The following is a 24,901-nucleotide window of genomic DNA, read 5'->3' on the forward strand; positions in this document are numbered from 1 at the left end:
AAAAGAAAGTTTTTTTATTTTTACTTTCAGGTACCCTCCAAAGGTGCTCTCTACCTCTATCCAGGGTGTTACTTTATTGTTTAGAGTCCTTTCTTTCTTTTCTTTTTTTTGAAACAGAGTCTCACTGTGTTGCCAGGCTGGAGTGCAGTGGTGTGATCTCGGCTCACTGCAACCTCCACCTCTGAGGTTCAAGCAATTCTCCTGCCTCAGCCTCCTGAGTAGCTAGGACTACAGGTGCATGCTACCACATCCAGCCAATTTTTGTACTTTTAGTAGAGACCATGTTGTTTCACTATGTTGGCCAGGCTGGTCTTGAACTCCTGACCTTGTGATCCACCCACCTTGGCCTCCCAAAAGCTGGGACTACAGGTGTGAGCCATTGTGCCCGGCCCCTAGTTAGAATTTTGACTTTGCCACTTGTCCTTTGACAAGTTCCTTAACCTATCTGTTCTTCAATGTTTTAATCTAAAAAATAATACTAGTGCAAGTAAAAGGGCCCTAAGGTTTGCCTTCTATGTTTAAGGAAGAGAGTAAAGCCAGGAGGGCTGGAACACAGTGAGCAGGTTGTGAGCAAAAGGAAAAGAGCTGGGGGAGAAGCTGCTGATCCTGGAAGGCTTCATAGCTGTTATGCTGAGTGCAATAGATAGTGATCATGTGCAGAGAAGTGATATGATCTGATGCATGTTTTTAACAGTATCTCCCTGGATGCTGAGTTGAAAGAAGACTGCAAGGAGGCAAGGACGAGAACAGGTAGGTCACTGCAATAATCCATTTGAAAGGTGATGATTGCTCAGACCACAGTAGTGATGATAGGGGAAGTAAGAAGTCACAGGCCACGTGTGGAGATAATGCCTGTAATCCTAGCACTTTGGGAGACTGAGGCAGGCAGATCACTTGAGCCCAGGAGTTCAAGACCAGCCTGGGCAACATAGGGAGACCTTGTCTGCAAAAAAGTACAAAAAGTTAGCTGGACGTGGTGGTGTGTACCTGTAGTCCAGCTACTAGGGAGGCTAAGGTGGGAGCATCACTTGAGCCCAGGAGGCTGAGGCTGAAGTGAGCCGTGAACATGCCACTGCACCCCAGTTTGGATGAAAGAGCAAAACCCTGTCTCAAAAAAAAAAAAAAAAAATAGGAGGAGGGGAATTGGAGATAGCAAGTTTATGAAACACTTTATTTTCACATTCTAATGAACATGAATATAATATCTTTTTAATATCATTAAATGTGAATGCCTACTTTACTTGAAAATTTCCCTTGTCAAATTATCTTCATAAAAAATTTGCTACTTAAGAATCAGCAACTATCCAACCATAGGACACCTAATGTTTTGATGGACGGAGAGGAAGAGAAGACGATTTTGGGAGAAGAGGAGAAGTAAGTTATCAGTGGAAAAAATAATAGTATATAACATTTATAAACTGCGGAAACTAAACAAAAATGTTTGTAGTTAATCACAGATATATGGAAAATAAAAGTTTTAACATAATTTCTAGGGCAACTGAAATCACTCATGTACTCCTAAAATGCACACACACATATACATGCACACGCATACCTAGGATTCACTTTAAGTTTGGGTAGAGCCCTGGGTACTTTATTTTTGAGATAGGGGTCTCGATATGTTGCCCAGGCTGGAGTGCAGTGGTGTCCTGCAACATCAATCTTCTGGGCTCAAGCAGTCCTCCCACTTCAGCTTCTGAGAAGCTGGGACTACAGGTGGGTGCCACTGCGCCCAGTTAATTTTTTAAAGCTCCATGAATGATAATGGAATTCGAAAGGACCACAACCCAGCTTGGATTAAGAATCACTAGTGTAGCTGTTTAAAACATAAAATAAGGCAAAACAATTAGGACTCCCTAAGAGACTCAGCAGTGAAATCACTTGATCAGAAATGTAAAAAAGGATGAGGGTATCAGTGATAGTAGGGGCTGCATGCTGCCTAAGGGTGATGTTGTAGTATTTTCCAACCTACAACTGATACATGAAACAATTCACTGCAGATACATATATGACTAAGATATGCCTTTACTCTAAAAGATTCAGTTCATCTACAAACCGGCATAAATATTCAAAAAAACGAATAACCTCCACCTTCTTATCTAAATGAATTTATTTAACAGTCCTACTGAAAATTATGTAACTTAAGAGGTTAGATAAAACAAATGACAGAAATTTCCCTATTTGAATTAGTATAGACATAATGTAGTATTATGCCAATACCAAACAGTCTATTTCACAAAAGGATAATCAATTGAAATAGATTTGAAAGTAATGTCCTTACAATTCCACATAGAAAGAAATACATTAACCAACATTTAAGGGAGGATGAAAGGGACAAATATCAGGAACAAGATTCAAACTTCTTTGATGTAAATTATTCTAATACTTATGCAATAGATTTAATAAAATAAGTCTAAAATGTTGTATTAGAAAAATGAAGAATTTCCCCCGATCCCAGAGAAGGGTCTCACTCTGTTGCCCAGGCTGGGCAGAGTGGTATGGTCATAGCTCACTGTAACCTTTGAACTCCTGGGCTCAAGCAATCCTCCTACCTCAGTCTACTGAGTAACTGGGACTACAGGTGTGTGCCACCATGCTTGCATAATTTCTAAACTTTTTGTAGAGACAGAGTCTCCCTATGTTGCCCCAGCTGGTCTCAAACTCCTGGGCTCAAATGATTCTCCCACCTTGGCCTCCCAAAGCACTGGAATTATAGGTGTGAGCCACCGTGCCCGGCCATGAATTACTTATTCTTCAAATATCTGGTCAAAGAAGGCGAAATTATCATATTAGTCAAGAGAGTCAACTAGTTGCTTATTAAAATGTGTTTCTAGGAATTTTTATTTACAGAAAATTTAAAGAGAAAGTCAGCATCACCACAGGTATAAGAAAAGAAAGTGTTATAAACATCAACCAACCAACCAACCAACCAGAGTTGGGCTGATAACCCAATTACTCAAACTTCCAGTTTTATAATAATAAAATAAAATTAAAATTAAAATGTATGTATATAATACTCTCAAATGTTACAATAACATCATTTGGGGCAATATTTAAACAATGAAATAATAATGCTAACACTCATTTCTGTTGTGAAATCAAACGTACACCAACAAGCCCAGCATGGAAAACTATCCCACCTTTAGTATTCATATTACCTTGTGTGTAGGCAGCATCGTCAGATCCCATACTCAGTTTCCGTGTTTCACTTATTCTATCCACATGTGCTAACGTAGGGTCCGTGAGGTGCTGAATATTCTCGGTTTCTACATAATGATCAGGATGATTTAGAAGATTTGTAAGTTCAAAGGTAGGGGACACTACCCCTGGTGAAACTGCAGGGGGTTTATTGGGAGAAACTGTAATTTTGAAAGTGTATTTCGTATTGGGCTGAGTGACTACCACTCGAGGAGAAGTTGCAGAGTTATTGCCTATTGCTCGACTTTTGGGTGGATGGTGATGAATAAAGGCAGGACCCATGCTCACTTGCCCAGACATGTTCCTGGAGGCAGCAGATGCTCCAGAGTTTGTGGATATGAAGAGTGTGGGCTGATTCCGCATGACCTGTTCATCTCCTGTGGTGGCATTAGCTGAAATATAGACCTTAGGTTGACTACGGGACATCAGCTCATCCGTATTTGGGGGGCTGGCAGCTATGTAAACAGTGGGCTGATTTCTGTTTAAAGTTTGGCTGTTGACTGAAGAGGAAGTGCTGGAGGTTCGAGGTCCAGAAGAACGCAGTTTTGAAGAATTATTTCTTTGTGGGGGTTCAAGTTTGATTTCAATCTGGTTTTTTCGAGGTCCTGTTGAAATATTCTGAATGTTATATTGGCTATGGGCAGAAGACTGTGAGCTACCAGATGAATGAATGGTGGGTGGTTGTGAAGTAGTAGGTGAACTGATTGGCATGTAGACATGAGAGGTCTGGTGGCCCTGCTGATTTGGCTGTTGAGATGAGGTATGTGACAGAGGATTAGATGCAGGACAAGTAGTCCAGGGACCAGGCTGTGAAGGTTGATAAACTTGCTGAGGGTTCATGGGATTAAACTGAGATACCCAGCCAGAATGCTGTTGTGTCTGTCGAGTTGTACCACCAGGAGTTGTAATGTAAGGCCTAATATAGATAGAATTTCCCTGTGGACTGTTAAGTACAGGTGGAGGTACACCATGTATGTGCAAAGATGTAGGAGTATTACGACCAGTCTGGATATTTGGGGCTAAAGTTACCATAATGGGATTAAATCTGGGAGTTTGTTGAGAAAGGCTAGATGTTCCTTTGCTGCCTAAGTGAAATCCAAGATGTGGTGCTGAATTTGAAGCACCAGAAGAACTGGACATTCCAAAAACATTAAAGCCTTGAGGAACTTGAGCTGGTGCTGTCTGTGGCTCCTGCTGAAATAGTTCACTATTGGACTGGCCACCTTGAAGTTGTCCATCACTAATGCTGTGCGTTAGAGTCCTACTTCCATTCATCCTACTTCCTTCTCTTCCATGGTGGTAAATGTTCTGTGACTGCAAGTCCAAGTTGAGAGAAGTCATGTGATTGCGTAGACCAGAAATTCCAGAATCATCTGAAAAATTCAAGTCTCCTTCACCATAAAGATATCTTGTACTCTCCTGAGAGAGAACAGCACAGCAGGCATCCAGGTTATTATTATTCTATGGAAACAAAATAAATTGATTGATGTTAACAATCAATGCTTGTATTTGCATCTCCACAAATACATGATTAACAAGTGACTGGCTAATACAATTATAACACATATTTGGATATTTAAATTTGAGAAGTATTTTTATGCAAATTATTGAATTAAAAATCCTTACTACTAACGTAATGGAAAAGCTCTAACAAAGTGAATCAAATCATTGTTCCACTTTAGCAGCTACAACGGATAAAAGGAATAAAATGGATTCAGACAGATATAGTAAAATTATAATCTAATTTAAAAGGCAATTTTAATGTTGAACAAAATATAATCATTCAACTTACATATATAATACTGTATAATTAAACATTTTTAAAAAGGCTAAATGGAAAAAATATCAATGTTTGATATATAGCACAATGTATCAAGTGCTATACACATTTGTTTAAACTAATAAATGTTTAAAAAGTTACGTTTGCAGCATTTAAAGTTCTGAAATTCACACCAAAGTCATCTCAATTCTTCCCATGCTTCCTCTTAACTTGTAATCTCTCTCTCTCTCTCTCCCTCTCTCTGGAGGCTCAAGGTAGCCTCCAGAAGAACTAGTTCCTATCTCTGCCTTTAGAAAACATCATAAAAATCTACTTCGGGGCGGGGCGCGGGGATCCTCAGATTGTTTTAAATAATTCTCAAAAGACACTGACTAACCAGTAGTCATAAATCATCCACGAAAATGTTTGCCAAACACCTCCTATATGCATAGCACTGTGAGCCTGTGGAAGAATCAAAGACATATAAAATCAAACTTTTCCCCTAGAAAGGGAGACAAACCACAGATTTCTGAAAAGATAACATGAGTACATGCCAAATATTAAGTGATGATGAAGTTCAACAGAGAATTAATATTGCAGGCTACTGAAGAAAGGAATGGGTTAATGAGGAAGATATGGCCTGATGTTTTTCATAGAATATGCAGAACTTCAACAACAACAACAACAACAACAACAACAAAAACAATTCTTAGTGAAGAGAATGGCACGAGTAAAGAAGAACATAAATGTGAGAGTTAAGTAAAAGCATGTTCCAAACAAGGTGGCTGGAACAGATCTGGCTGGAGCTAAAGATTTGTATTGAAAATGTTGTTGAACAAATTGTTGCAAAAGCAGATTGGATTTAAATAACGAAGGAGTTTTGAAAAATGAGTCACACTAGAGTTTGACTGTATTATAAGCAATGAGGAGAGCTACTGAAAGTGGATGAACAGAGAAGTAAAAACACAAAGGGTATTCAGGGAAGAGAAGTCTACTGATACTTAAGATGAATAAAAGATGAAAACCTTTGGCAAGATGACCAGTTAGAAGACATAAAGTAATGAGAGTTTGATAATGGAAATAAATTTTAAAAGAATATAAATTGTCAACACAATTTGGCCACAAGGGAGAAAGAATTCAAATAAGCCTGGAAGATTAAGAACCTGACAGAAAGGAGAGTTTTAGACTTAAGAAATATGAATAACCAAGTTAAAATGTCCACAGGCAGTTTGATATGAGATAAAATAATATTAAGAAAGAAGTGGACTAAAAAGGCATCCTGATGCCTTGTTAAGGAAATGACAGTTCACATTGTTTCAACCGGTAATTTAAAAGGATAGTGAGCAAGGTTTGACCTCCCCCTTCTAAAACCAACAACTTAAATCTCTCATGCTGTAAAAATCCTTTTATCCTACTAATAACTCTGAATTGATACATACTAATTTTCAAATAAAGTTGAAAACTTATCACAATCTTTATCAACGATTCCTTATTAAAATTAGATCTTATCTTTTGCCAAACCTGACTGGCGCTTTTTGCTTTAAGTTAAATTTATTGCCATTCGAAGTAAATTCTTCTTCCTTCTTAGCCAAAGCTCAGAGACTTGATCTTCTTCTCACCTCCTCTCTGTCATCATTCTCAAATTAAAATTTACATTCCCTACCAAATCCAATTCCACACCTCCTTTGTAAAAGCTTGATATTCATATTTAGTCTTCCTCTTTAATTCTCCTGAGCACTCAAAAATCCCTTTAATCCTTTGTAATCTCTGTAATTATTCAATATGTTCATATTAAAAAGCAATATTCTAGCTCAGCTATGCCATAATTTATGTGCACTCAAATTATTTTCACTCTACAGACATTACTTTCTTATCAGCAAAACATAAAAGAACTTACAAGGGTTTTATAAGGTTACAAGAGGAGAAAAGGAAATGTACTTTTTATTAAAATTTTATTTTAGAAAATTTTAAACATATATAAAAGTAGAGAGGAAATATGATAAACTCCCACATACTTATCACCCATAATTTTTCATTTGATATATATGCCTTAGCTACTCCCCCTACCACAACTAGATCAAGTCTCAGACATCATCTTGTTTTCATCTGTAAATACTTCAATATGTACTGTAAGAGACAGGGACTTTAAAACATAATCACAATGCCACGATCATACCTTAAAATAATCAATAATTCTTAGTATCACCTAATATTCAAATAGCATTAAATTAAAGCATAAAAATGTCTTTGTACAGTTAGTTTAAATCGGGATCTAAATAAGGCCCACGTATTTCATTTGGCTGATAACCCTTTTAGGTTTCTTTTAATAACCAGCCCATCTCCTCTTTTAAAATGTTTTCCAGTCATTCGTTTGTGAGAAAACTTGGTATTTGTGTAGCAGAATTTCCCCTATTCTGGACTGCACCCCGTGGTCAATCAATTTCCCATGCATTTCACTGTAAACTAGTAGTTGTATCTACAGATGTGATCAAGTCCATGTTTGAATTTTTGGTGACCATCATAGACGTCCCCTATCAAATCACACAAGGAGACACAGGAATGTTTGCCTGTCTTTTTGTGATTTTAAACCTGACTGGTAGATTCAGATGTTGTCAGCTGGATCCAACTAATGATTTTTAGCTGTTATTGATGATCATTGCTTAGAAACACGATTTCATTAGGGGTGCTAAACAGTAATACTGCAATGTCCCAATTGTAAGATTTTGGCCAGGCACAGAGGCTCACACCTGTAATCCCAGCATTTTGGGAGGCCAAGGAGGGATGATCGCTGGGCCCAGGAGTTTGACACTAGTCTGGGCAACACAGTAAGACCCTGTTTCTAAAAAAAATTTTGTTTTTAATTAGCCAGGTATGGTAGTACACCTGCAGTCACAGCTACTCAGAAGGCTGAAGTAGCAGGATCACTTGAACCCAGGAGGTTGAGGCTGCAGTGAGCCACAATCATCCTACTGCTGCATTCCAGCCTGGGTGAGAGCGAGACCCAGTCTCCAAAAAAACATAAAAAGGATTTAATCTTCATTCTTAGCAGCAATTCTTCCTTGAACACTTGCTCTCTTCAACTATTTGGTTATGTTCTGCAAAGAGGCAGGATAAAAAAATTCTTTTCACCAGTTACCAGAATAGTAGATTTGGTCCCTAGGAACCTCCAAAGGTGACTATGATTTATTTTTAGTATCATTATAAACTCGTGTATCTTTAATATTTTGATGTGTTTCAATCACTTTTGGTCATTATGTCCCCTCTTCAGGTTACTGTGAACAGCTTCAAGTTGGCTCCTGGATATATGACATGAATCCAGTAGTTTTTCAAAGCTTCTCTGCTTTCTGATATGACAAGATGTTCCAGCTCATCATATGCATCTACTCCAGACTTGGAATCAGCCATTTCTCAAAGCAGCCCTGGTTACTTTTAGTGAGAAAGGGTAGAGGACTCTCCTGGAGTGTATCAAAAGGGGTGGGATATGAGTTTTAAAAGGTGGAAAATCACTGCTTTTGGTATACAGCCACAAATCTGCATTCTCTTTAAAGCTGTAAAAAGGTCCGAATCATTAATTCCAGTTCCTCTTTCATTTTTCCCCAAACTCCTGCACAGACACAGAAATTACAGATAGTATCAAAGTATATATACCCTACAGCATTCATTCACTCCTTTAACCAACATTTACTGAGCAAGGAGCAAGGAATATGATCGCTGATCGCAAGAATCTCACAGTCTAGTGGAGGAGATTAACGTGAACACAAACGAAATGCAGCATGGTAGGTGTTATAGAAATATGGGTAAGGACGATGGGTGAAGGTCATTTGAGAAGGTTCCACTAAGTACATGGCACTTAAATATTAAGCGTTGCATATACCGAATGAACAATACTTATTAATGCAGTACTTTGAAAAGAAATACCAATTTTAAACTTACAGATTCAATCGTCCTGTTAAGAGAATTTAAAAACAGTAAAAAATTCAGTTAAAAAATCAAAGTGAAAACTATGCAATATTTTCATATTCTTCTAAGTTTTAAGATTTAGTTATCAAATATAAAAATCAACTTTAAAGATACAAATTACACCTGCTGGTTATAAGCTATCTTAGAGAATTCACAGCAGAAGGAAAAGATATGAGTAGTTTCAAAAAGAGGGAACTGTGCAACAGATAAACTTAAGAGAACAACAGAGGATAGATACTTTTGTTCTCTTCCTGACAAGCAAGGTGTCTATAAAGAACGTGTACACAGAATTGGTAGCATGGCATGATCCCTCACTAATTTTAAAAAGTTCTGAACTAGTCTACTGTAGGAAGGGTCTGTCAGAAGAACAGAAACCCACCCAACTGAGAAAGGAAGAGCAGCCCCAAAAGAGACGCTGTCATTTAGAGGTAGCTTAATTTGCCTTTTCAGTTTAAAAATATTGCTCTAAATTTGGGAAAACTTGCACCCTAGTTGTAACCACAGAAGAAGGAGCTCTTCCTATGCCTTTCTTGTCAGATTTCTTGTTATATCAGCTAAAAAGTACATTACCTGGATACCCTAAATTATTATCAACTTACTTTTAAAAAGTGTGGTCTGTTTCAGGCAAGCAAAATATTTCATTTTAGTTAACACGAGGTGTTGGGAAGCATGCTAAGTAGAGGAGTTTGCTTCTGTAAAGCCAGATTAACATTGCGAAGGTGATATTACTAGATGCCCAAAGGAAATGGAAAACCATTCATTTCTTATTTTTGGGTTAAAGCTGAAAACATGCTTAATTATTTTACTTTAAAATAGGTAATTCATTGACACAGGTTAAAACATAAAAAAAAGATACCTGTTGAGAAGTCTGAGTCCTAACTCTGTCCCATCTGGCCTGTTCCCTCTGGCCTACTATGGATGACCATCTTTTATTAATTTTGTTTTTAATTCTTCCAGTATTTCTTTATGCAAACAGGGACAAATACATGGGTGTGTAGATATTTATTTGCCTCATTCTGTCTATATACTCTGCTCTGCATCTTGTCATACTGGAGATTATATTGTAAGAGTGCATTAGAGCTTTTTTTTTTTGAAAATATTTTCAAGTAATTCTACAAAAGGCTCTATGTTTTACTCCCAGTTAGGGTATTTCAAAATCTCTATATCTGTACTATATGTAGGGAAATGTTCTGGACAGTTCTTTCAAAACGAAGTCTACAGAAATTTATCAAAGAACTTATAGTATCTTCCTGTTAGTTTTTTAATAACCTACTGAATAGCATAGCTTTTACCACAAAATTCTCTTTTATTTGAAAAGTTAGGGAGAAGTTACTTGGGTTCTAGGGGCGACTATTTTCCCCACTATCTCTGCTCACTTTCTTTTAACTTCTGACTCCATCCTTATTACATGTTTTTATTCTCTCATTTTTTTTCACATTCTATATTAACAAATGTAAACTACTGATTCATTTACGAAGTATATATTATGGGCTTTCTGCTGTTGTTATTCCTTTTAGTACTGGCTGCTAACATTTATTGAATACTCATTATGAATTAGTTACCCTATTGGTTGTTTTACCTACATTGTCAAATTTAACTCTCTGTTAAGTTTTTTTATTCCCACTGTTCAGTTGAGGAAATGAAAGTCAGAAAATGAGGGTCAGAGAAGTTAATTACGTTACTACTAGTAACTGGCAAAACTTGAACTCAGTCTGGTTTATTGCCAAAAGATATGCTCTTAACCATTATACTATAAGAAAAGGCATTGCTGGTGGGAGAATTCCATGCAGCTCAGGATAAGTAGAGCATACAGTATGAAGAGGAAGGACTGGACAAAGATTAGGGTGTAGAAACAGCCAGGATTCCAGATCACAGACCTTGTATGCCCTAGTCAAGCTATATGAGCATCATTCAGAAAGGCACAGGGAACAATCAACAGGTTTTAAGTGTGTGAATAGCTCTGCACTCTGGCAGAAGAGGATAGATTGGAGAGACCAAAACTGGGTTAGGTAAAGCAGGTAGACCAATTAAAAGGTGATAACGGTGATAAGGGTGTGAACAAAATGTAGTCATTTAATATAAAGTATAGATTCAATAAAAATTTCATATAATTTCAAACTTTAAAAATCACTTCAAGAGTAAATATGCTTGACTGAGTCCCAGATGCTTTTTTTTTTTTTTTTTTTGAGATAGGGTCTCTTTCTGTTTCCCAGGCTGGAGTGCAGTGGTGCGATCCCAGCTCACTGCAACCTCTGCCTCCTGGGTTCAAGCAATTCTTGTGCTTCAGTCTCCTGAGTAGTGGGACCACAGGTGTGGGCCGCCATGCCCAGCTAATTTTGGTATTTTTAGTAGAGACAGGGTTTTGCCATGTTGGCAGGCTGCTCTTGAACTCCTGGCCTTAAGCAATCCACCCACCTCAACCTCCCACAGTGCTGGGATTATAGGAGTGAGTCACAGCACATGGCCCCAAATACATTTCTGATACAAACATTTTCAGTTTAATAAAACAGAAAGGCACAACTATCATTCAATATTTGGAATTGTGAATTTCTAAAATTGGGTATACTAAGAACAATGTACAAATTAGAGGGTTAGTGATATTAATTGGAAAACTTACAAATTAAATTTAAAATATAAAACAGACTTTTACCCCCCTTTGGAATTGGGACCTTAGGCATTGCCTAGTCAAACTCTTTTATTTTACAGATTAAAAAAACCTAAAGCACAGAGGGCATATTCTTTATCAGATATGCTTGGGGTGCCCATTTAGGATTATAACCCAAGTTTCCTGACTCCTTAATCATTTTTCTCACTTTCATACTAAGATCTGAAATTAGCTCTCCTGGCAGAACAGGTGGGAGAAAAGTTAAGACAGCTCGTATCTAGTAAATACAGAGATTATCAATGCTTTACATTCAGATCTCATTTAACTCTCACATCTACTCTGCAAGTCAAGTATTATCTATACCACAGATGGTACAGAAAGCTCTATCTTGCTAAAGGCGACATGACTATCAGACACCAAAGCTTATCTCTTTTCATCATAGTACACTAATACCAAAAAGAAGATAACCTAAAAGAGTTTTTCTTCCAATGTTTAAAAAAAAACAGGTTTGTATTAACAAATTCAGAAATCATTGAACACTGACCTGTAACATGCACCTGGATACAACAACTTCAGGTACTTCAGGGAATTTTTGTCGCAGGTCATGTAAAACCTGAAAATCAATTTGGTGGCTTCCTTGGGCCATTCGTATATTGCCTGATCAGGACTATTTGTACAGTAGGCAATTCTAGGCCTTAGTGGAAATAGTACTCATCTCTTCTGTCCAAGCATTTTCTGTGAAAGAAAGAAAAAAAAATTTTAATGAGAACTGATTATAGAAGGAATATTGTGGATTTAAAATTTCAATACAAAAGAATATGTGCTTTAGCACTTAACATTATAAACTATAAAAATATTTAGACCTAAAGTGCTTTCCACAGAGTTATACTATCTTTTTAGTATCAACTCTGATGGTAAACTTTTATGTTGTCTAACTCCTGTATATTTATATGCTCTAAAATGGCTAAGCCAAAAAGCATTCAAATAAGAAATTACTGTCAAGGTTGTCTTCCCAGATTCTTTTAAAAAGGGAGAAGGAATAGCATCACTGATATTTTCTTAATGATTACCTCGAGGTGAGTAATCTAAATTCTTAAAGTTGGGATACTGAAAAAATATGTTACGACAAATGACTCTTTTGTCTAAAACTTAATGATTCAAAACCCAATCCATTCAATATTTTGCTTTATCTTTCAAATATACTTAATCCTTAAATGCACAATCAATTCATTCTCAGGAGCTTAGTAGCATTTTATTCCCTCTGCTTCTATTAAATCAGTATTTTAAAAATACTAATATTTCCCAAGGGGTTTGACTTAATTGGCTGAGGAGTGAGCAGCCTGGGCATATGGAGTTTTATAAGATCCCAAGGTGATTCTAATGTGTGGTCGAAGTTAAAAACTACCTAACTTATTTTTATTCCTATTGTTTGTAATGTAAACCATGTTTAATGTTGAAAAATCTTTTGGGGATATAAATAGAAGATAAGTACATTAACTTAAATAAAATATTAAGACATTTAAAATCATGCTATTTGAAAATATCTTTCATTAGGACAAATTTCATAAGAAGACAATCTCTTTAAAACTAATTTCTTATTTGTGGTATTTCTCTTTTAACTTCATTAACATAAGCCTAAAAATACAGGTCTATACATTCCATTAATGTAGGAATTGGGTCTCTTTTATTATTGTGTATCTAGCACTTCATAAACAGTCTTCAGCATAATAGTAGATATTTAAAATAGTTTTGAGTAGATTTAGTTATAGAACTCCTCAGTGCTCAATAAAATAAATGCTCACTTAGATATCATGCATAGTAATAAGCCTTTTAGTTTTTTATCATTACTTGATTAAATTATACTTAATTATTGTGTCTGTGTGGCTTTAGCTTAGTTTCATCTCACGTATAAAATCACTGCCACATCAAATTATTTGCATTATAGATTTTCCAAACGTATTTCTATGTAAACACACACACACAATTTTCACATTCAAAAGTAGTTTTTCTATAATGGGTTGCAGGAGAGAAAGTACTAGAAATTAGTAAGTGACATTTTAAAATAATTTAAGTGGCGATAATCTTGCTATAGAACTGCTCATTTTAAGGAAGCCTTCCTTGACTCCTATCAGCTCATTTCTCCCACTTCCCCCAATTTTGGGCTAAAACTCCTGGAAAGGGTTGTTCATATGTTAAGTGTCTTCACTTCCTCCCTCCCTCCTGATCTCTTTTAAACCTACCCCAGTCAGGCTTTCATAGTTTTTCTCCACTGAAACTACACTTATCAAAGCCACCATACACTTTCAGTTTATGAAACCCAATGGTGAGTTCTCAGTCCTCAACTTACTAGATCTGTCTGTAGCTCAGGACCTATTCAACCACTACTGCCTCATTCTTTAAACAATTTCTTCATGTGGCTTCTGAGGTTTATACTCTTCTGGCTTTCCTTCTACTTACTGGCAGATTCTTCTAAGTTTACTTTGCTGGATCCTTTTCCTTTTCTGGACATCTGAATGTTGGTGGCTGGTAGAGTCCAGATCTATGGTTTCCTTTCAACTGTATCTACATTCCTCTTCAAGATAATTTCATTCAAATATATTGCTTTAAACAATATCTATATATGGGTGCTTGGCAAATTATTATCTCCAACTCCAATTTCTTCCTTGAGACTAACATATCTAACTGGCTAACAGATATCTCCTTTTGTGTATCAACTTAGTTCAAACTTGGTTATGTCCAAAATCGAACTCTTAATTCCTCCCCCATCCAAATAAATCCTTTCCCAGTCTTTTCCATGTCAGTAAATGGTACCATCATTCATCCAGTTGGTCTTTCTCTCATCCCACATCTAATCTACCATCAAGACTTCTTCGCTTATATACAAAAAGTGTTCTGAATCTAACCAATTTTTCCCAGTTCTTACTGCTCTTGTCCAAGCCACCATGATAATTCATCTAGACTACTACTGCAAAGGCCTCAATAGGTCTCCTTGCACCTTCATTCTTTTTGCCAACATACCACCTCTTCCCCTGCCCCCAGTATTTTCTTTACTGAGCAGAGTGATCTTTGTGAAAAGTAAATCAGAGTCATCATTTTCCCTGCTCAAAATAACAAGGCTATCTATCTGGCTATCTACCACTCCTCTAACTTCATCTTCTATCCTCTCCTTGTTCCCTCAATTAAAATGGCAGTCTGGTGATTTCTCAAAGAAGCCACTCTTGTTCTTTCCTTAGGGCTACTGGATTTGCTGCTCCTTTACTACTGGAACAATTTTCCCTTAGATCCACCTGCATGGCTCCCTTCTCTTATGTCATTAAGAATGTCGATCAAACATCACTTCTTCAGAGACAGTTTCCTTGACCAGCCCCTCTATCTAAAATAATGCCATAACTCTTCCTATCTCCCACCATTGCACCCTCATACTGCTTTTTCTTCACAGCCTGTATCAATACTTGTGATATATTTTATTATCTCTCCATCCCCAAAACTTTAGCCCAATGGGATCAAGAACTCTGAAGTTCACTGACCTATCTCCAGGATCTAGATCATTCCTGGTTCACAGAAGATGCAACACATTTATTGAATAAAATGAATATTTTATTATAAGGTTTCTTTATAGTTTCTTTCTACAAGGCTTCCAAAACATATTTCAAATGATCTAGATTTGAAAAAAAAAAATTTATAAACAATTTGAGGGAGAGGCAAATAGTCTGAGACACATTTTTATTATTTAAAGGAGGATGAACCCTGAAAACAAATTTCAACATATTTCATTATTAAAACATATACTGAAATCTCTCACCATACTTGCCTGCTTTTCTAATGAAGACTATTACTTACACAAATGATAACATTCTTCAATTGTACAATTTTATTTTATGGGTTCTACTTCCTGTAATGGCTGAATAACGCCTACCAGACCAAATCTCTCATGAATAACAACTATAAACAGCAGAAATGCATAAAAAACTACCTGAAGGCAGAAACAAATTGGGGGAGGGAAGAAGAAGGGGTCAGCACTTGGAAGAAGGAAACAGCAAGGGTAACTTTCTATTTTTAATGGCTTTTACTCAGAGAGTAGGTCCCAATTAGTTTGGGGAGCTAAAACTCAGATAAAAAACCTGCAGTCTTACTTGCTTGATGAACCAAAAAGGACAGATGATGGCACAATCACAACAGCTGAAAGCTTAGTGAGTAGATCACAGGAAGGAGAGAACCACAGAGAGGAAGCCCTAAATTCTGTGCATAAACTCTGTATATATCTTTGATCTCCAAACTATACATACGTATGACAGATTCCATTCAAGCAGCAAGGATAAGGTTAAAATAACTGAACTGAGATTTCAGAGCTTATAAGTGTAGTCAAGTTATCTGGCTTGAAACAAGTAACAAACCAAACACCAATACTCACTGGAGGAATATAGAATCCAGAGTCTCTACATGGCATTCATAATGTCTTAATAAAACCCAAAATTGTTACACATAAACAGAAAAAAAATGCTCAAGAGAAAAGGCAACCAATGGAGACCAAGCCCAAGATGAGCCAGCTGCTAGAATTAGCACATAAGTATTTTAAAGTAGCTATTTTAACGATGCTGAAGGATTTAAGTGCAAATGCTTGGAACTCTCAGCAAAGAAATGGAAATTATACATATATAAAGCAAATAAAAATTTAAGAACTAAAAAATAAAATATCTGAAAAACTTCACTGGGTAGACTTAACCATGGATGGGAAATGACAGAGTCAGTGAACTCGAAGACAAAGCAATAGAGATTATCCAATCTGAAGGATGAATAGAAAAGTGACTATGGGTGGTGGAGAGGAGAGAAACAGAACCTTAGGGATCCATGATAAGGTATCACAAGCTTTAATATACCTGTAATTGGAGATTCAGAAGGAAAGGGGAAAAAGAATGAAGTAGAAAAAAAATCTGAAGACATTAGGGCTAAAAATTTTGTTAGTAAAATATATAAATTTACAGATTTAAAATATCAGCAAATCCCAAATAGAAAAAAACAAAGACTACACACAGGCACAAGACAGTCAAACTGCTAAAAACCAAAAAGAAAATCTTGAAAACAGCCAAAGAAACAGAATGACAATAATTCAAGTGAACGACGACTTCTCACCAGAAACAATAGAGGCATCAGAAGATAGTGAAATGACGTAATATAAGTGCTGAAAGAGGAAAAAACCAAACTGTCTATCAACCCACATACTATATCCAGCAAAAGTAAACTTTAAGAGTGAAAGCAATATAACTATTTGAAAATGTAGCCTTTGTGGAGCAATAAGTCATTTGTAAGGACAGCCCAAACACATTACTGAAACAACCGGTATTTACTGAATTTCAAAATAAAAACCAAGAAATACCTTATAAACTTACTCTGTAAAATTATTTCTCATAATAAACAGACTCACATTTCCCAGGTTAAGATGCAAAATAACCCCTCTCCTGAGAAAAAGAATAAAGAAATCATACTTTATAAAATGTTTGCAGCAATAGGTATAAAGTTTTTGGCATCTAAACTTCCACTAGCTAAAATGATCTAGGAGGGTTAATTCCTTAAGGATTCTAAATAGCAGAGTACATACAGTACTACAAAACATAAGTAAACATATTGGAAAGGTTTATAAAATGTGCCATATTCTTTCCTTTCTTAAACAATTTTTGATTTCTCAGTAACTACAACAGTGAAGAGTACTAGGCACTGGTTAATGGCTCACTCAGACTACAAGTTATGCTTCATATTCAGTGCAGTTTATCATGGTGGATGTTTCTAGGACCATAAGAGTATACAAAAGCTAACTGTTTAACACGAGACCATGTCTCCAGATTAAAAAAACAAACAAAAACAAAGAATGCAACTGGTTATATAGGTCTTATGAAAATTCTGGGCATTTATGCGACAACTAGATAAAAGTATTTAAAACTGGGACTATCATCATCTATTTAATCTACCACGCATACATTTAATGAGTGCCTAGTATGCAGGAGATACCACGCTGGAGATAGTACAAGTATTAGAGTCAATGTCCTTGCCCTGCAGATCACAGACATTGCTAGGTTAAAGGCACACAAATACAAGCTTATAAGTTAGATAACTATTTTAACTTGCCCATTATTTCATCTTCTGTCTACGTTCTTCTGCACTGGGTCTGCTGCCTGCCATCTCTCTTGTGGCTATCACAGCCACCGTTTTTGTCTCTTTCACATCATGGCAAAGCAGAGCATGGGAACATGGTACATTAGAAAAAACTGTAGAGAGCAAAGATCAAGAAAAATAGGTAGGGCCCACATCATGAAGTGCCTTATAGGCCATTAAAATTTGGGGATTTTATCTTAAGAACAATGGGAAGCCATTGAAGGATTTAAAGCTCAGAGGTAGGAAAGGTGACATGATCAAGAAATCACGTGTGTATAAAAAATGGCTATTGTACGGAAAAAGGGTAAAAGAATATATGAGAAGACCAGTTAGAAAACTACTGCTGTAGTCCAGCCAGGAAATGGTAATAGCTTGTACTGTGGATAGCAATGGAGACTAAGTAGAGAGAAGTGGAAAACCTTAAAGGATATTTAGGAAGTAAAAACATATAGAAATTTGGTGATGGATTAGAAATTGGGGTAAAAGCGAAGGAGGTGTCAAGGCTGATTTCTGATTTGATCAACTGGACAGTGGTTTCATCTCTGAATTAGGAAACAAGGGGAAAAATCAAAGAGTACAAACAAAGGGAAGATTACAGGCTTGTTTCTGAACCTGTGGAATCTCGGGTACCTTTAAAACATCCAAACAGAGATATCATACAGGGAGTTGTGGTATACGGGTCTAGCGCTCAAAGGACAGATCTGACCTGCAGAGAAAAATGTGAGAGGCATCTTTGATACTGGTGTTAATTAAAACCTGAGTGTGAATGAGATAATCCTACCATACAATTTAAACATATCATTAGTTATATTATAGATAAAACATTATACAATAATTATTAATTTTTTCACAATGGTCAACATTCTATCCTCAAAAAACTGAAGAGCAAGTTTAAAGATGGATTTTCAAATATCTTAATGAATTTTTTGTTCAGAAAACATTTTAATGTGGCATTATCCTGTAATGAAACTTTAAAAAATGTTTAAGAAAGAAAACATGTAAACCGTTTAAAAAGCCAGCAAGTGCTACAAAGCTCATCAGGGAAACTTTCCCTGCCTCATGTCTCTACACCTTTGATTCCTACTCTGTTTCTCCACATTCCTACCTATTATTGGAGGTGGGGCTTGGTGGTGAATGAATCATGGGGGCGAATTTCTCATAAATGGTTTAGTGCCATTTATGAGAAAATAAAGATTTACCTTTATTTTATATACCATACCTCTCCACTGCTATACTCCTCTGCCCAGTTGCTTATTTTACAATTTTTGTTTAATCAATATTATAATACATTTTTTCCCCCTATAAATACTGTTACCCTAGATACTTAGTCAATAATGAGGGATGGACTAAATCTCCATGGTCCCTTCCTGTAGTGGTACTTAGGGAAGAAAAGTATAATTTTAATTTAAAAAACTATAGAATATTAATCATATGTGACCAAAGCTGGTATTCAACCAAGTCTGATAAAATAACAAAGCCTTTGTAATTCTAACACTAGGGAAAATGGGGAGAAATGGGAGGGAGGGGACAAGGGAGAAACATGACTATTGTACTTAAGTTATAGATTTAGATTAGACGTATTATTTTCTAGAAAACAAGCTGCCTTGATATTAAAAACAAAACAAAACACCAAAACAATGAGTATAAAACATGGCAATGTCTGTGAAAACTGAAGCTAACTGCTCTTGACTAGTCTCCTCTTCCCCAGTACACCAAGCCAGATGGGATAGTTTTCTAAAACTTTCCCAAAAAAGGTAATTTTTGTGTAGTTTAAATTGTTGCAAGTCTAGACAAATTTCAGCTTTCAATTTACTTTAAAAGGTTATAATATAGTTTGGGTATTATCCCCCTCTAAATCTCATGCTGAACTGTGATTCCCCGATGTTGGAGGTGGGGCCTGATGGTGAATGAATCATGAAGGTGGACTTCTCATAAGTGGCTTCGCGCCATCCCCTTAGCGCTGTCCTCGCGATAGTAAGTTCTTGTGAGATATGGCTGTTCAAAAGTGTGTGGCACCTCCTGTCTCTTGCACCTGCTCTATGTGATATCCAGGTTCCCCCTTTGCCTTCTGCCACGGCTGTAAGCTTCCTGAGGTCCCACCAGAAGTGGAGCAGATGCCCAGCACCATGCTTCTTGTACAGCCTGCAGAACCATGAGCCGATTAAACCCCTTTTCTTTCTGAATTACCTAATCTTGGGTATGTCTTTACAGCAATGCAAGAATGGTCTAACACAGAAAACTGGTACTGGGAATAGGGCACTACTATAAAGACACTTGAAAATGTGAAAGCAACTTGGGAACTGGATAACAGGCAGAGGTTATAAGAGTTTGCAGGACTCAGAAGAAGACAGGAAGATGAGGGAAAATCTGAAAATTCTTAGAGACTGGTTAAATGGTTATAATCAAAATCTTGACAGTGATACGGACAGGGAAGGCCAGGGTGATAAAAACTAAGATGGAAATGAGGAACTTATTAGGAACCGGAGCAAAGTCATCCCTGTTATGTCTTAGCAAAGAGCTTGGCTGTATTGTGTTCATGCCCTAGGGATCTGTGGAAGTTTCAACTTAAGAGTGATGATTTAGGGCATCTGACAGAAGAAATTTCTGATGTGGCCTGGATGTTTCTAATAACCTATACTCAGATGTTGGAGCAAAGAAATGACTTAATGTTGGAAGTTATATTTAAAGGTGAAGTAGACCTATAAAAGTTTGGAAAACATGCAGTCTGGCCATGTGGCAGAGAAAGAAAAGGCTTTTTCGGGAGAGGAATTCAAGCAGGCTGTGGAGTAACCACTTGCTATACATTGGCCTGACTAAAAAGGAGCCAAGTGCTAACAGCCAAGACAATGGGAAAAAGGCCTTGAAGGCATTTCAGAGATCTTGCAGCAGCCCCTCCCATCACAGGATCAGAGACCAGGAGGAAATAATGGTTCAGGCGGCCAGGCCCAGCCCTGCACAGCTCAGGACACTGCTCCCTGAATCCAGGCCGCTCCAGCTCTAGCTGTGGCTCAAAGGGCCCCAAGAACAACTTGGGATGCTGCTGCTTTGGAGAATGTAAGCCACCATAAACCCTGGCAGCATCTATGGTGTTAAGCCTGCAGGTGTGCACAGTGCCAGAGTGAAGGCGGCTTGGCAGCCTTCACCTAGATTTCAGAGGATGTGTGAGAAAGTTTGGGGGGCCAGGCAGAAGCCTGCTGCAGGGGCAGAGCCCTCACAAAAAAACCTCTACTAGGGCTGTATGAAAGGAAAATGTGTAGTTGGAGGCCCCACAGTCTCCACGGGGGCACTGCCTAGTGGGGCTGGGGAAAGGGACCCCTGTCCTCCAGACCCTAGAATGTTAGGTCCACCAGCAGCTTACACCTTGTGCTAGAAAAAGCTGCAGACACTCAACTCCAACCCATGAGAACACTTGTGGTGGTTGAACCCTGCAGACACAGGCAGGGCTGCTCAAAGGCCTAGAGGTGGGACATGGAGTCAAAGGAGATTATTTTGGAGATTTAAGATTTAATGACTGCCCTACTGGGTTTTAAACCTGTATGAAGCCTGTACCCTCTTTCTTTTGGCCAATTTCTCCCTTTTGGAATGGGAATGTTTACCCCATGCCTGTACCCGCATTGTATCTTGAAAGTGAATAATTTGTTTTGATTTTATAGGCTCATAGGTGAAAGGGACTTGGCTTATCTCAGATGATACTTTGGACTTTTGAGCTAGGCTGAAATGAGCTGAAACTTTTGGAGGACTATTAGGAAGAAATGATTATATTTTGAAATGTGAGAAGAACATAGATTTGGAGAGGCAGGGGCAGAATAATATAGTTTGGATGCTGTCTTCTCTAAATCTCATGTTGAATTATGATCCCCAATGTTGGAGATGGGACCTGATGGGAAGTGAATGGACCATGAGGGTGGATTTCTTATGAATGGTTTAGTGCCACCTGCCTTGGCACTGTTCTCATGATTGAGTTGTCATGAGGTCTGGCTGTTAAAAACTTTCTCCTCCCTTGCTTCCGCTCTTGCCATGTGACACAATGGCTTCCCCTGTGCCTTCGGCCATGATTGTAAGCTTCCTGAAGTCTCACCAAAAGGTGAGCAGATGCTTAGCAACATGCTTCCTGTACAGCCTGCAGAACCAGGAGCCAATTAAACCCTTATTCTTTCTAAATTACCCAGTCTTGGGTATTTCTTTATAGCAATGCAAGAACAAACTAACACAGGCTAACATAAAAAAAAAAATTCAGAAAAAAAAGGCTATCATCTTCTGATGTAAAATCTAACATGCAAATAAAGTAAACAAAATACCTATATATCAAGAGCATTTACTTTAAAAAAAAATGGCACAAAATTTTGAATAAAAGATTAGGAAACAGTATACAAACTATAGAGCTGGATTTATTACAGGTATCTCAGTTTAAAGTAAACTTATTAATGTACTTCCATTATATTAATAGTTAATGGAGACTACTTATACTATTATCTCAATAGATACTAAAAGCACATTTAGGAAAATTTAAGTCTTACTTTTGGGAGAAAAAAACTTGGCTTCAGTTCCAGAATGATAGTGTACTGAGCTAGTTCAGAACTTCCTCTGTTATGAAAAACCAAAAATAACGAAAAAATGATTGACTTTGTTTTGTAACAGCAGAGCTTGCAAGAAAAGAATTCCCTAGTGCCAGAAACAAAGACAGAATTAAAAGCCACTATAACAAGTGTTTAAGTTAAAATACTGTGGTGATGTGTGGGGGAGAAGAGTTTCGAAGGAGAGAGAGAGAGTTATTAGAACTAGACATACTGGAGCTGGAGTTTTAATGCTATGTGGAAAGAAGACACACTATTGGACCACATCAGGAAGACATTTTATTTAAATGAAATAGTTGCATAAATAAAGCCTAGATTCTGGAAGGTCCTTCCTTACTAGGAAAAAGCAGCTAAACCTCTATCCATTGCCACATAGGAGCCACAAGAACTGAAATTCACTAGAGCCATGAGTGGGAAGGAAACATCTCTCTCACAAAATTAAAGACATGCGCCTGCACCATGCACAGGTGTGGAATCCAAATTTACACTACAGGTGTAAAAAAGAAACTTGAAATTAACAAAAAAATTGGTCTGAGGCTGGTAATACCATAGGATTCCTGGCAGAAACAAAAGCAAAACTGCTATGGACTTACTTCTGTAACCCAGGAAGCAAAGGATTTCTAGAGGTAAAACATGAAAAACAAATAACATCATATTGAAAATGAGCTCATGTTAAATAAAATTCAAAAGCACAAAGAAATAATCCACCATGAGTAAAGATCAGGAACACTAATTAGATGATTAATATCTAAGAATGTAAAAGAATAGAACCTGAAAGAACCTATAAAATAAAAATATTTAAAATGACTGTGGAGATAAAAGGAAATCATAATAATAAGATATAAAGTGAAAAGGCAAGATTTGAAAAAGAATCAATGAAGACTTCTAGCAATCGTATCATCATAAAATGTAACAATCAATGAATAGGTTAAATAGCAGAAGGTACTTGAGACCACAGAGAAAGGTGAACTGGAAGATGGATAAGAGAATAGCAACCAGGAAGCAGCAGAGCTTATAAAGCAATGGAATATATGGAAGAGAAAATGAGAAACAGAATGAAAATACGTACTGCATCTAATAGAGGACTTGTACAAAGAAAGATGTGAAAGAATAAGGGAAAGGCGAAATTCAGAGATAATGGTTGAGACACTGACAGTATGTTTCTTTATAATATACTGAAAACCCGCATGCGCGCGCGCACACACACACACAAAGTTCTGAAGAGAAAAATAAAAAGAAATCAGCAGCTAGATATATTGTAGTGAAACTGCAGAGTACCAAAGACAAAGATTTTATCTTTAAAACAATGAGAGAGAAAAGAGCCATTATCTACAAAGGAATAACTAGACTGACGAGCTTCTAATTAGTCATAGTCGATGCCAGAAGACAGAATAATACAAGTTGAGCATCCCTAAACTGAAGATATGAAATACTCCAAAACTGAAAACTTTCTGAGTCCAACAGGATGCCATGAGTGGAAAATTTCACGTAAGTACTTAAGACAAACTTTGCTTCATGTACAGAATAACTTAAAACATTGTATAGAATTACCTTCAGGCTATGCGTATAAGGTGGATATGAAATATAAATCAGTATTGTGTTTAGACTTGGATCCCATCCTGAAGATACTATATATATACAAATATCCCCAAATCTGAAAAAATCCAAAATCCAAAACACTTTTGGTCCCAAGCATTTCTAATAAGGGATATTCAACTTATATATACACATTTCTGAGAGAACATAACTGCAGATCTAATTTAATTTGCAGACCCTATGATTCAGCAATTTCACTTCTAGGAACTTACTTGAGAAAACAGACAATCATGTAAAGATATATATATGAAAAGGCCGGGCATCGTGGCTCATGCCTGTAATCCTAGCACTTTGGGAGGCTAAGGCAGGTGGATCACTTGAGGTCGGGAGTTCGAAACCAGCCTGGCCAACATGGTGAAACCTCGTCTCTACTAAAAATACAAAAAATTAGCCGGGCTTGGGGGTGGACGCCTGTAATCCTAGCTACTTGGGAGGCTGAGATAGCAGAATCACTTGAACCCGGGAGATGGAGGTTGCAGTGAGCCAAGATCGCACCATTGCACTCCAGCCTGGGTGACAGAGCATGACTCTGTCTCAAAAAAAAAAAAAAAAAGATATATATGAAAACATGTTTATTAGAGTATAATTTATAACATGATAAATACAGAAACAAGCTAAATGTTGTAAAGTATTAAGTTCATCTAAATGTACTGACATGGGCAGATGTTCATTACAACCGTTCAAGGGGGCAGAAGTATATGACTAAACAACGTATAATGTAATCCATTTACATATCGATAAAGACTCTCTACTATTACTTCATACCCATCAAGGCTAAAATGTGTTTCTTTTATTTATTTTTTTCTTGAGATGGAGTCTCCCTCTATTGCCCAGGCTGGAGTGCAGTGGCACAATCTTGGCTTACTGCAACCTCCACCTCCTGGGTTCAAGCGATTCTCCAGGCTCAGCCTCCCAAGTAGCTGGGACTACAGGTGCGCGCCACCACGTCCAGTTAGTTTGTGTATTTTTAGTAGAGATGGGGCTTCACCATATTGGCCAGGCTGCTCTCAAACTCCTGACTTTGTGATCCACCCACCTTGGCCTCCCAAAGTGCTAGGATTA

The 24,901-nt window shown here is 37.2% G+C and overlaps 1 protein-coding gene across 1 annotated transcript in view; it reads right to left on the reverse strand.

The window, feature by feature from the left end:
• Positions 1-24,901, reverse strand: part of TAB2 (TGF-beta activated kinase 1 (MAP3K7) binding protein 2) — a 68,971-nt gene that overhangs the window by 29,513 nt on the left and 14,557 nt on the right. The window contains exons 2-3 of the mRNA XM_017883666.1: positions 12,067-12,257; positions 3,159-4,659 (exon numbers count right to left, since the gene is read on the reverse strand). Of these exons, the coding sequence (XP_017739155.1) occupies positions 3,159-4,659; positions 12,067-12,168 (1,603 nt within the window). The 5' untranslated portion in view covers positions 12,169-12,257. The remainder of the gene's footprint in view (positions 1-3,158; positions 4,660-12,066; positions 12,258-24,901) is intronic.

Source organism: Rhinopithecus bieti, unplaced genomic scaffold, assembly GCF_001698545.2.
Source record: "Rhinopithecus bieti isolate Rb0 unplaced genomic scaffold, ASM169854v2 scaffold_13747, whole genome shotgun sequence".
NCBI lineage: Eukaryota > Metazoa > Chordata > Mammalia > Primates > Cercopithecidae > Rhinopithecus > Rhinopithecus bieti.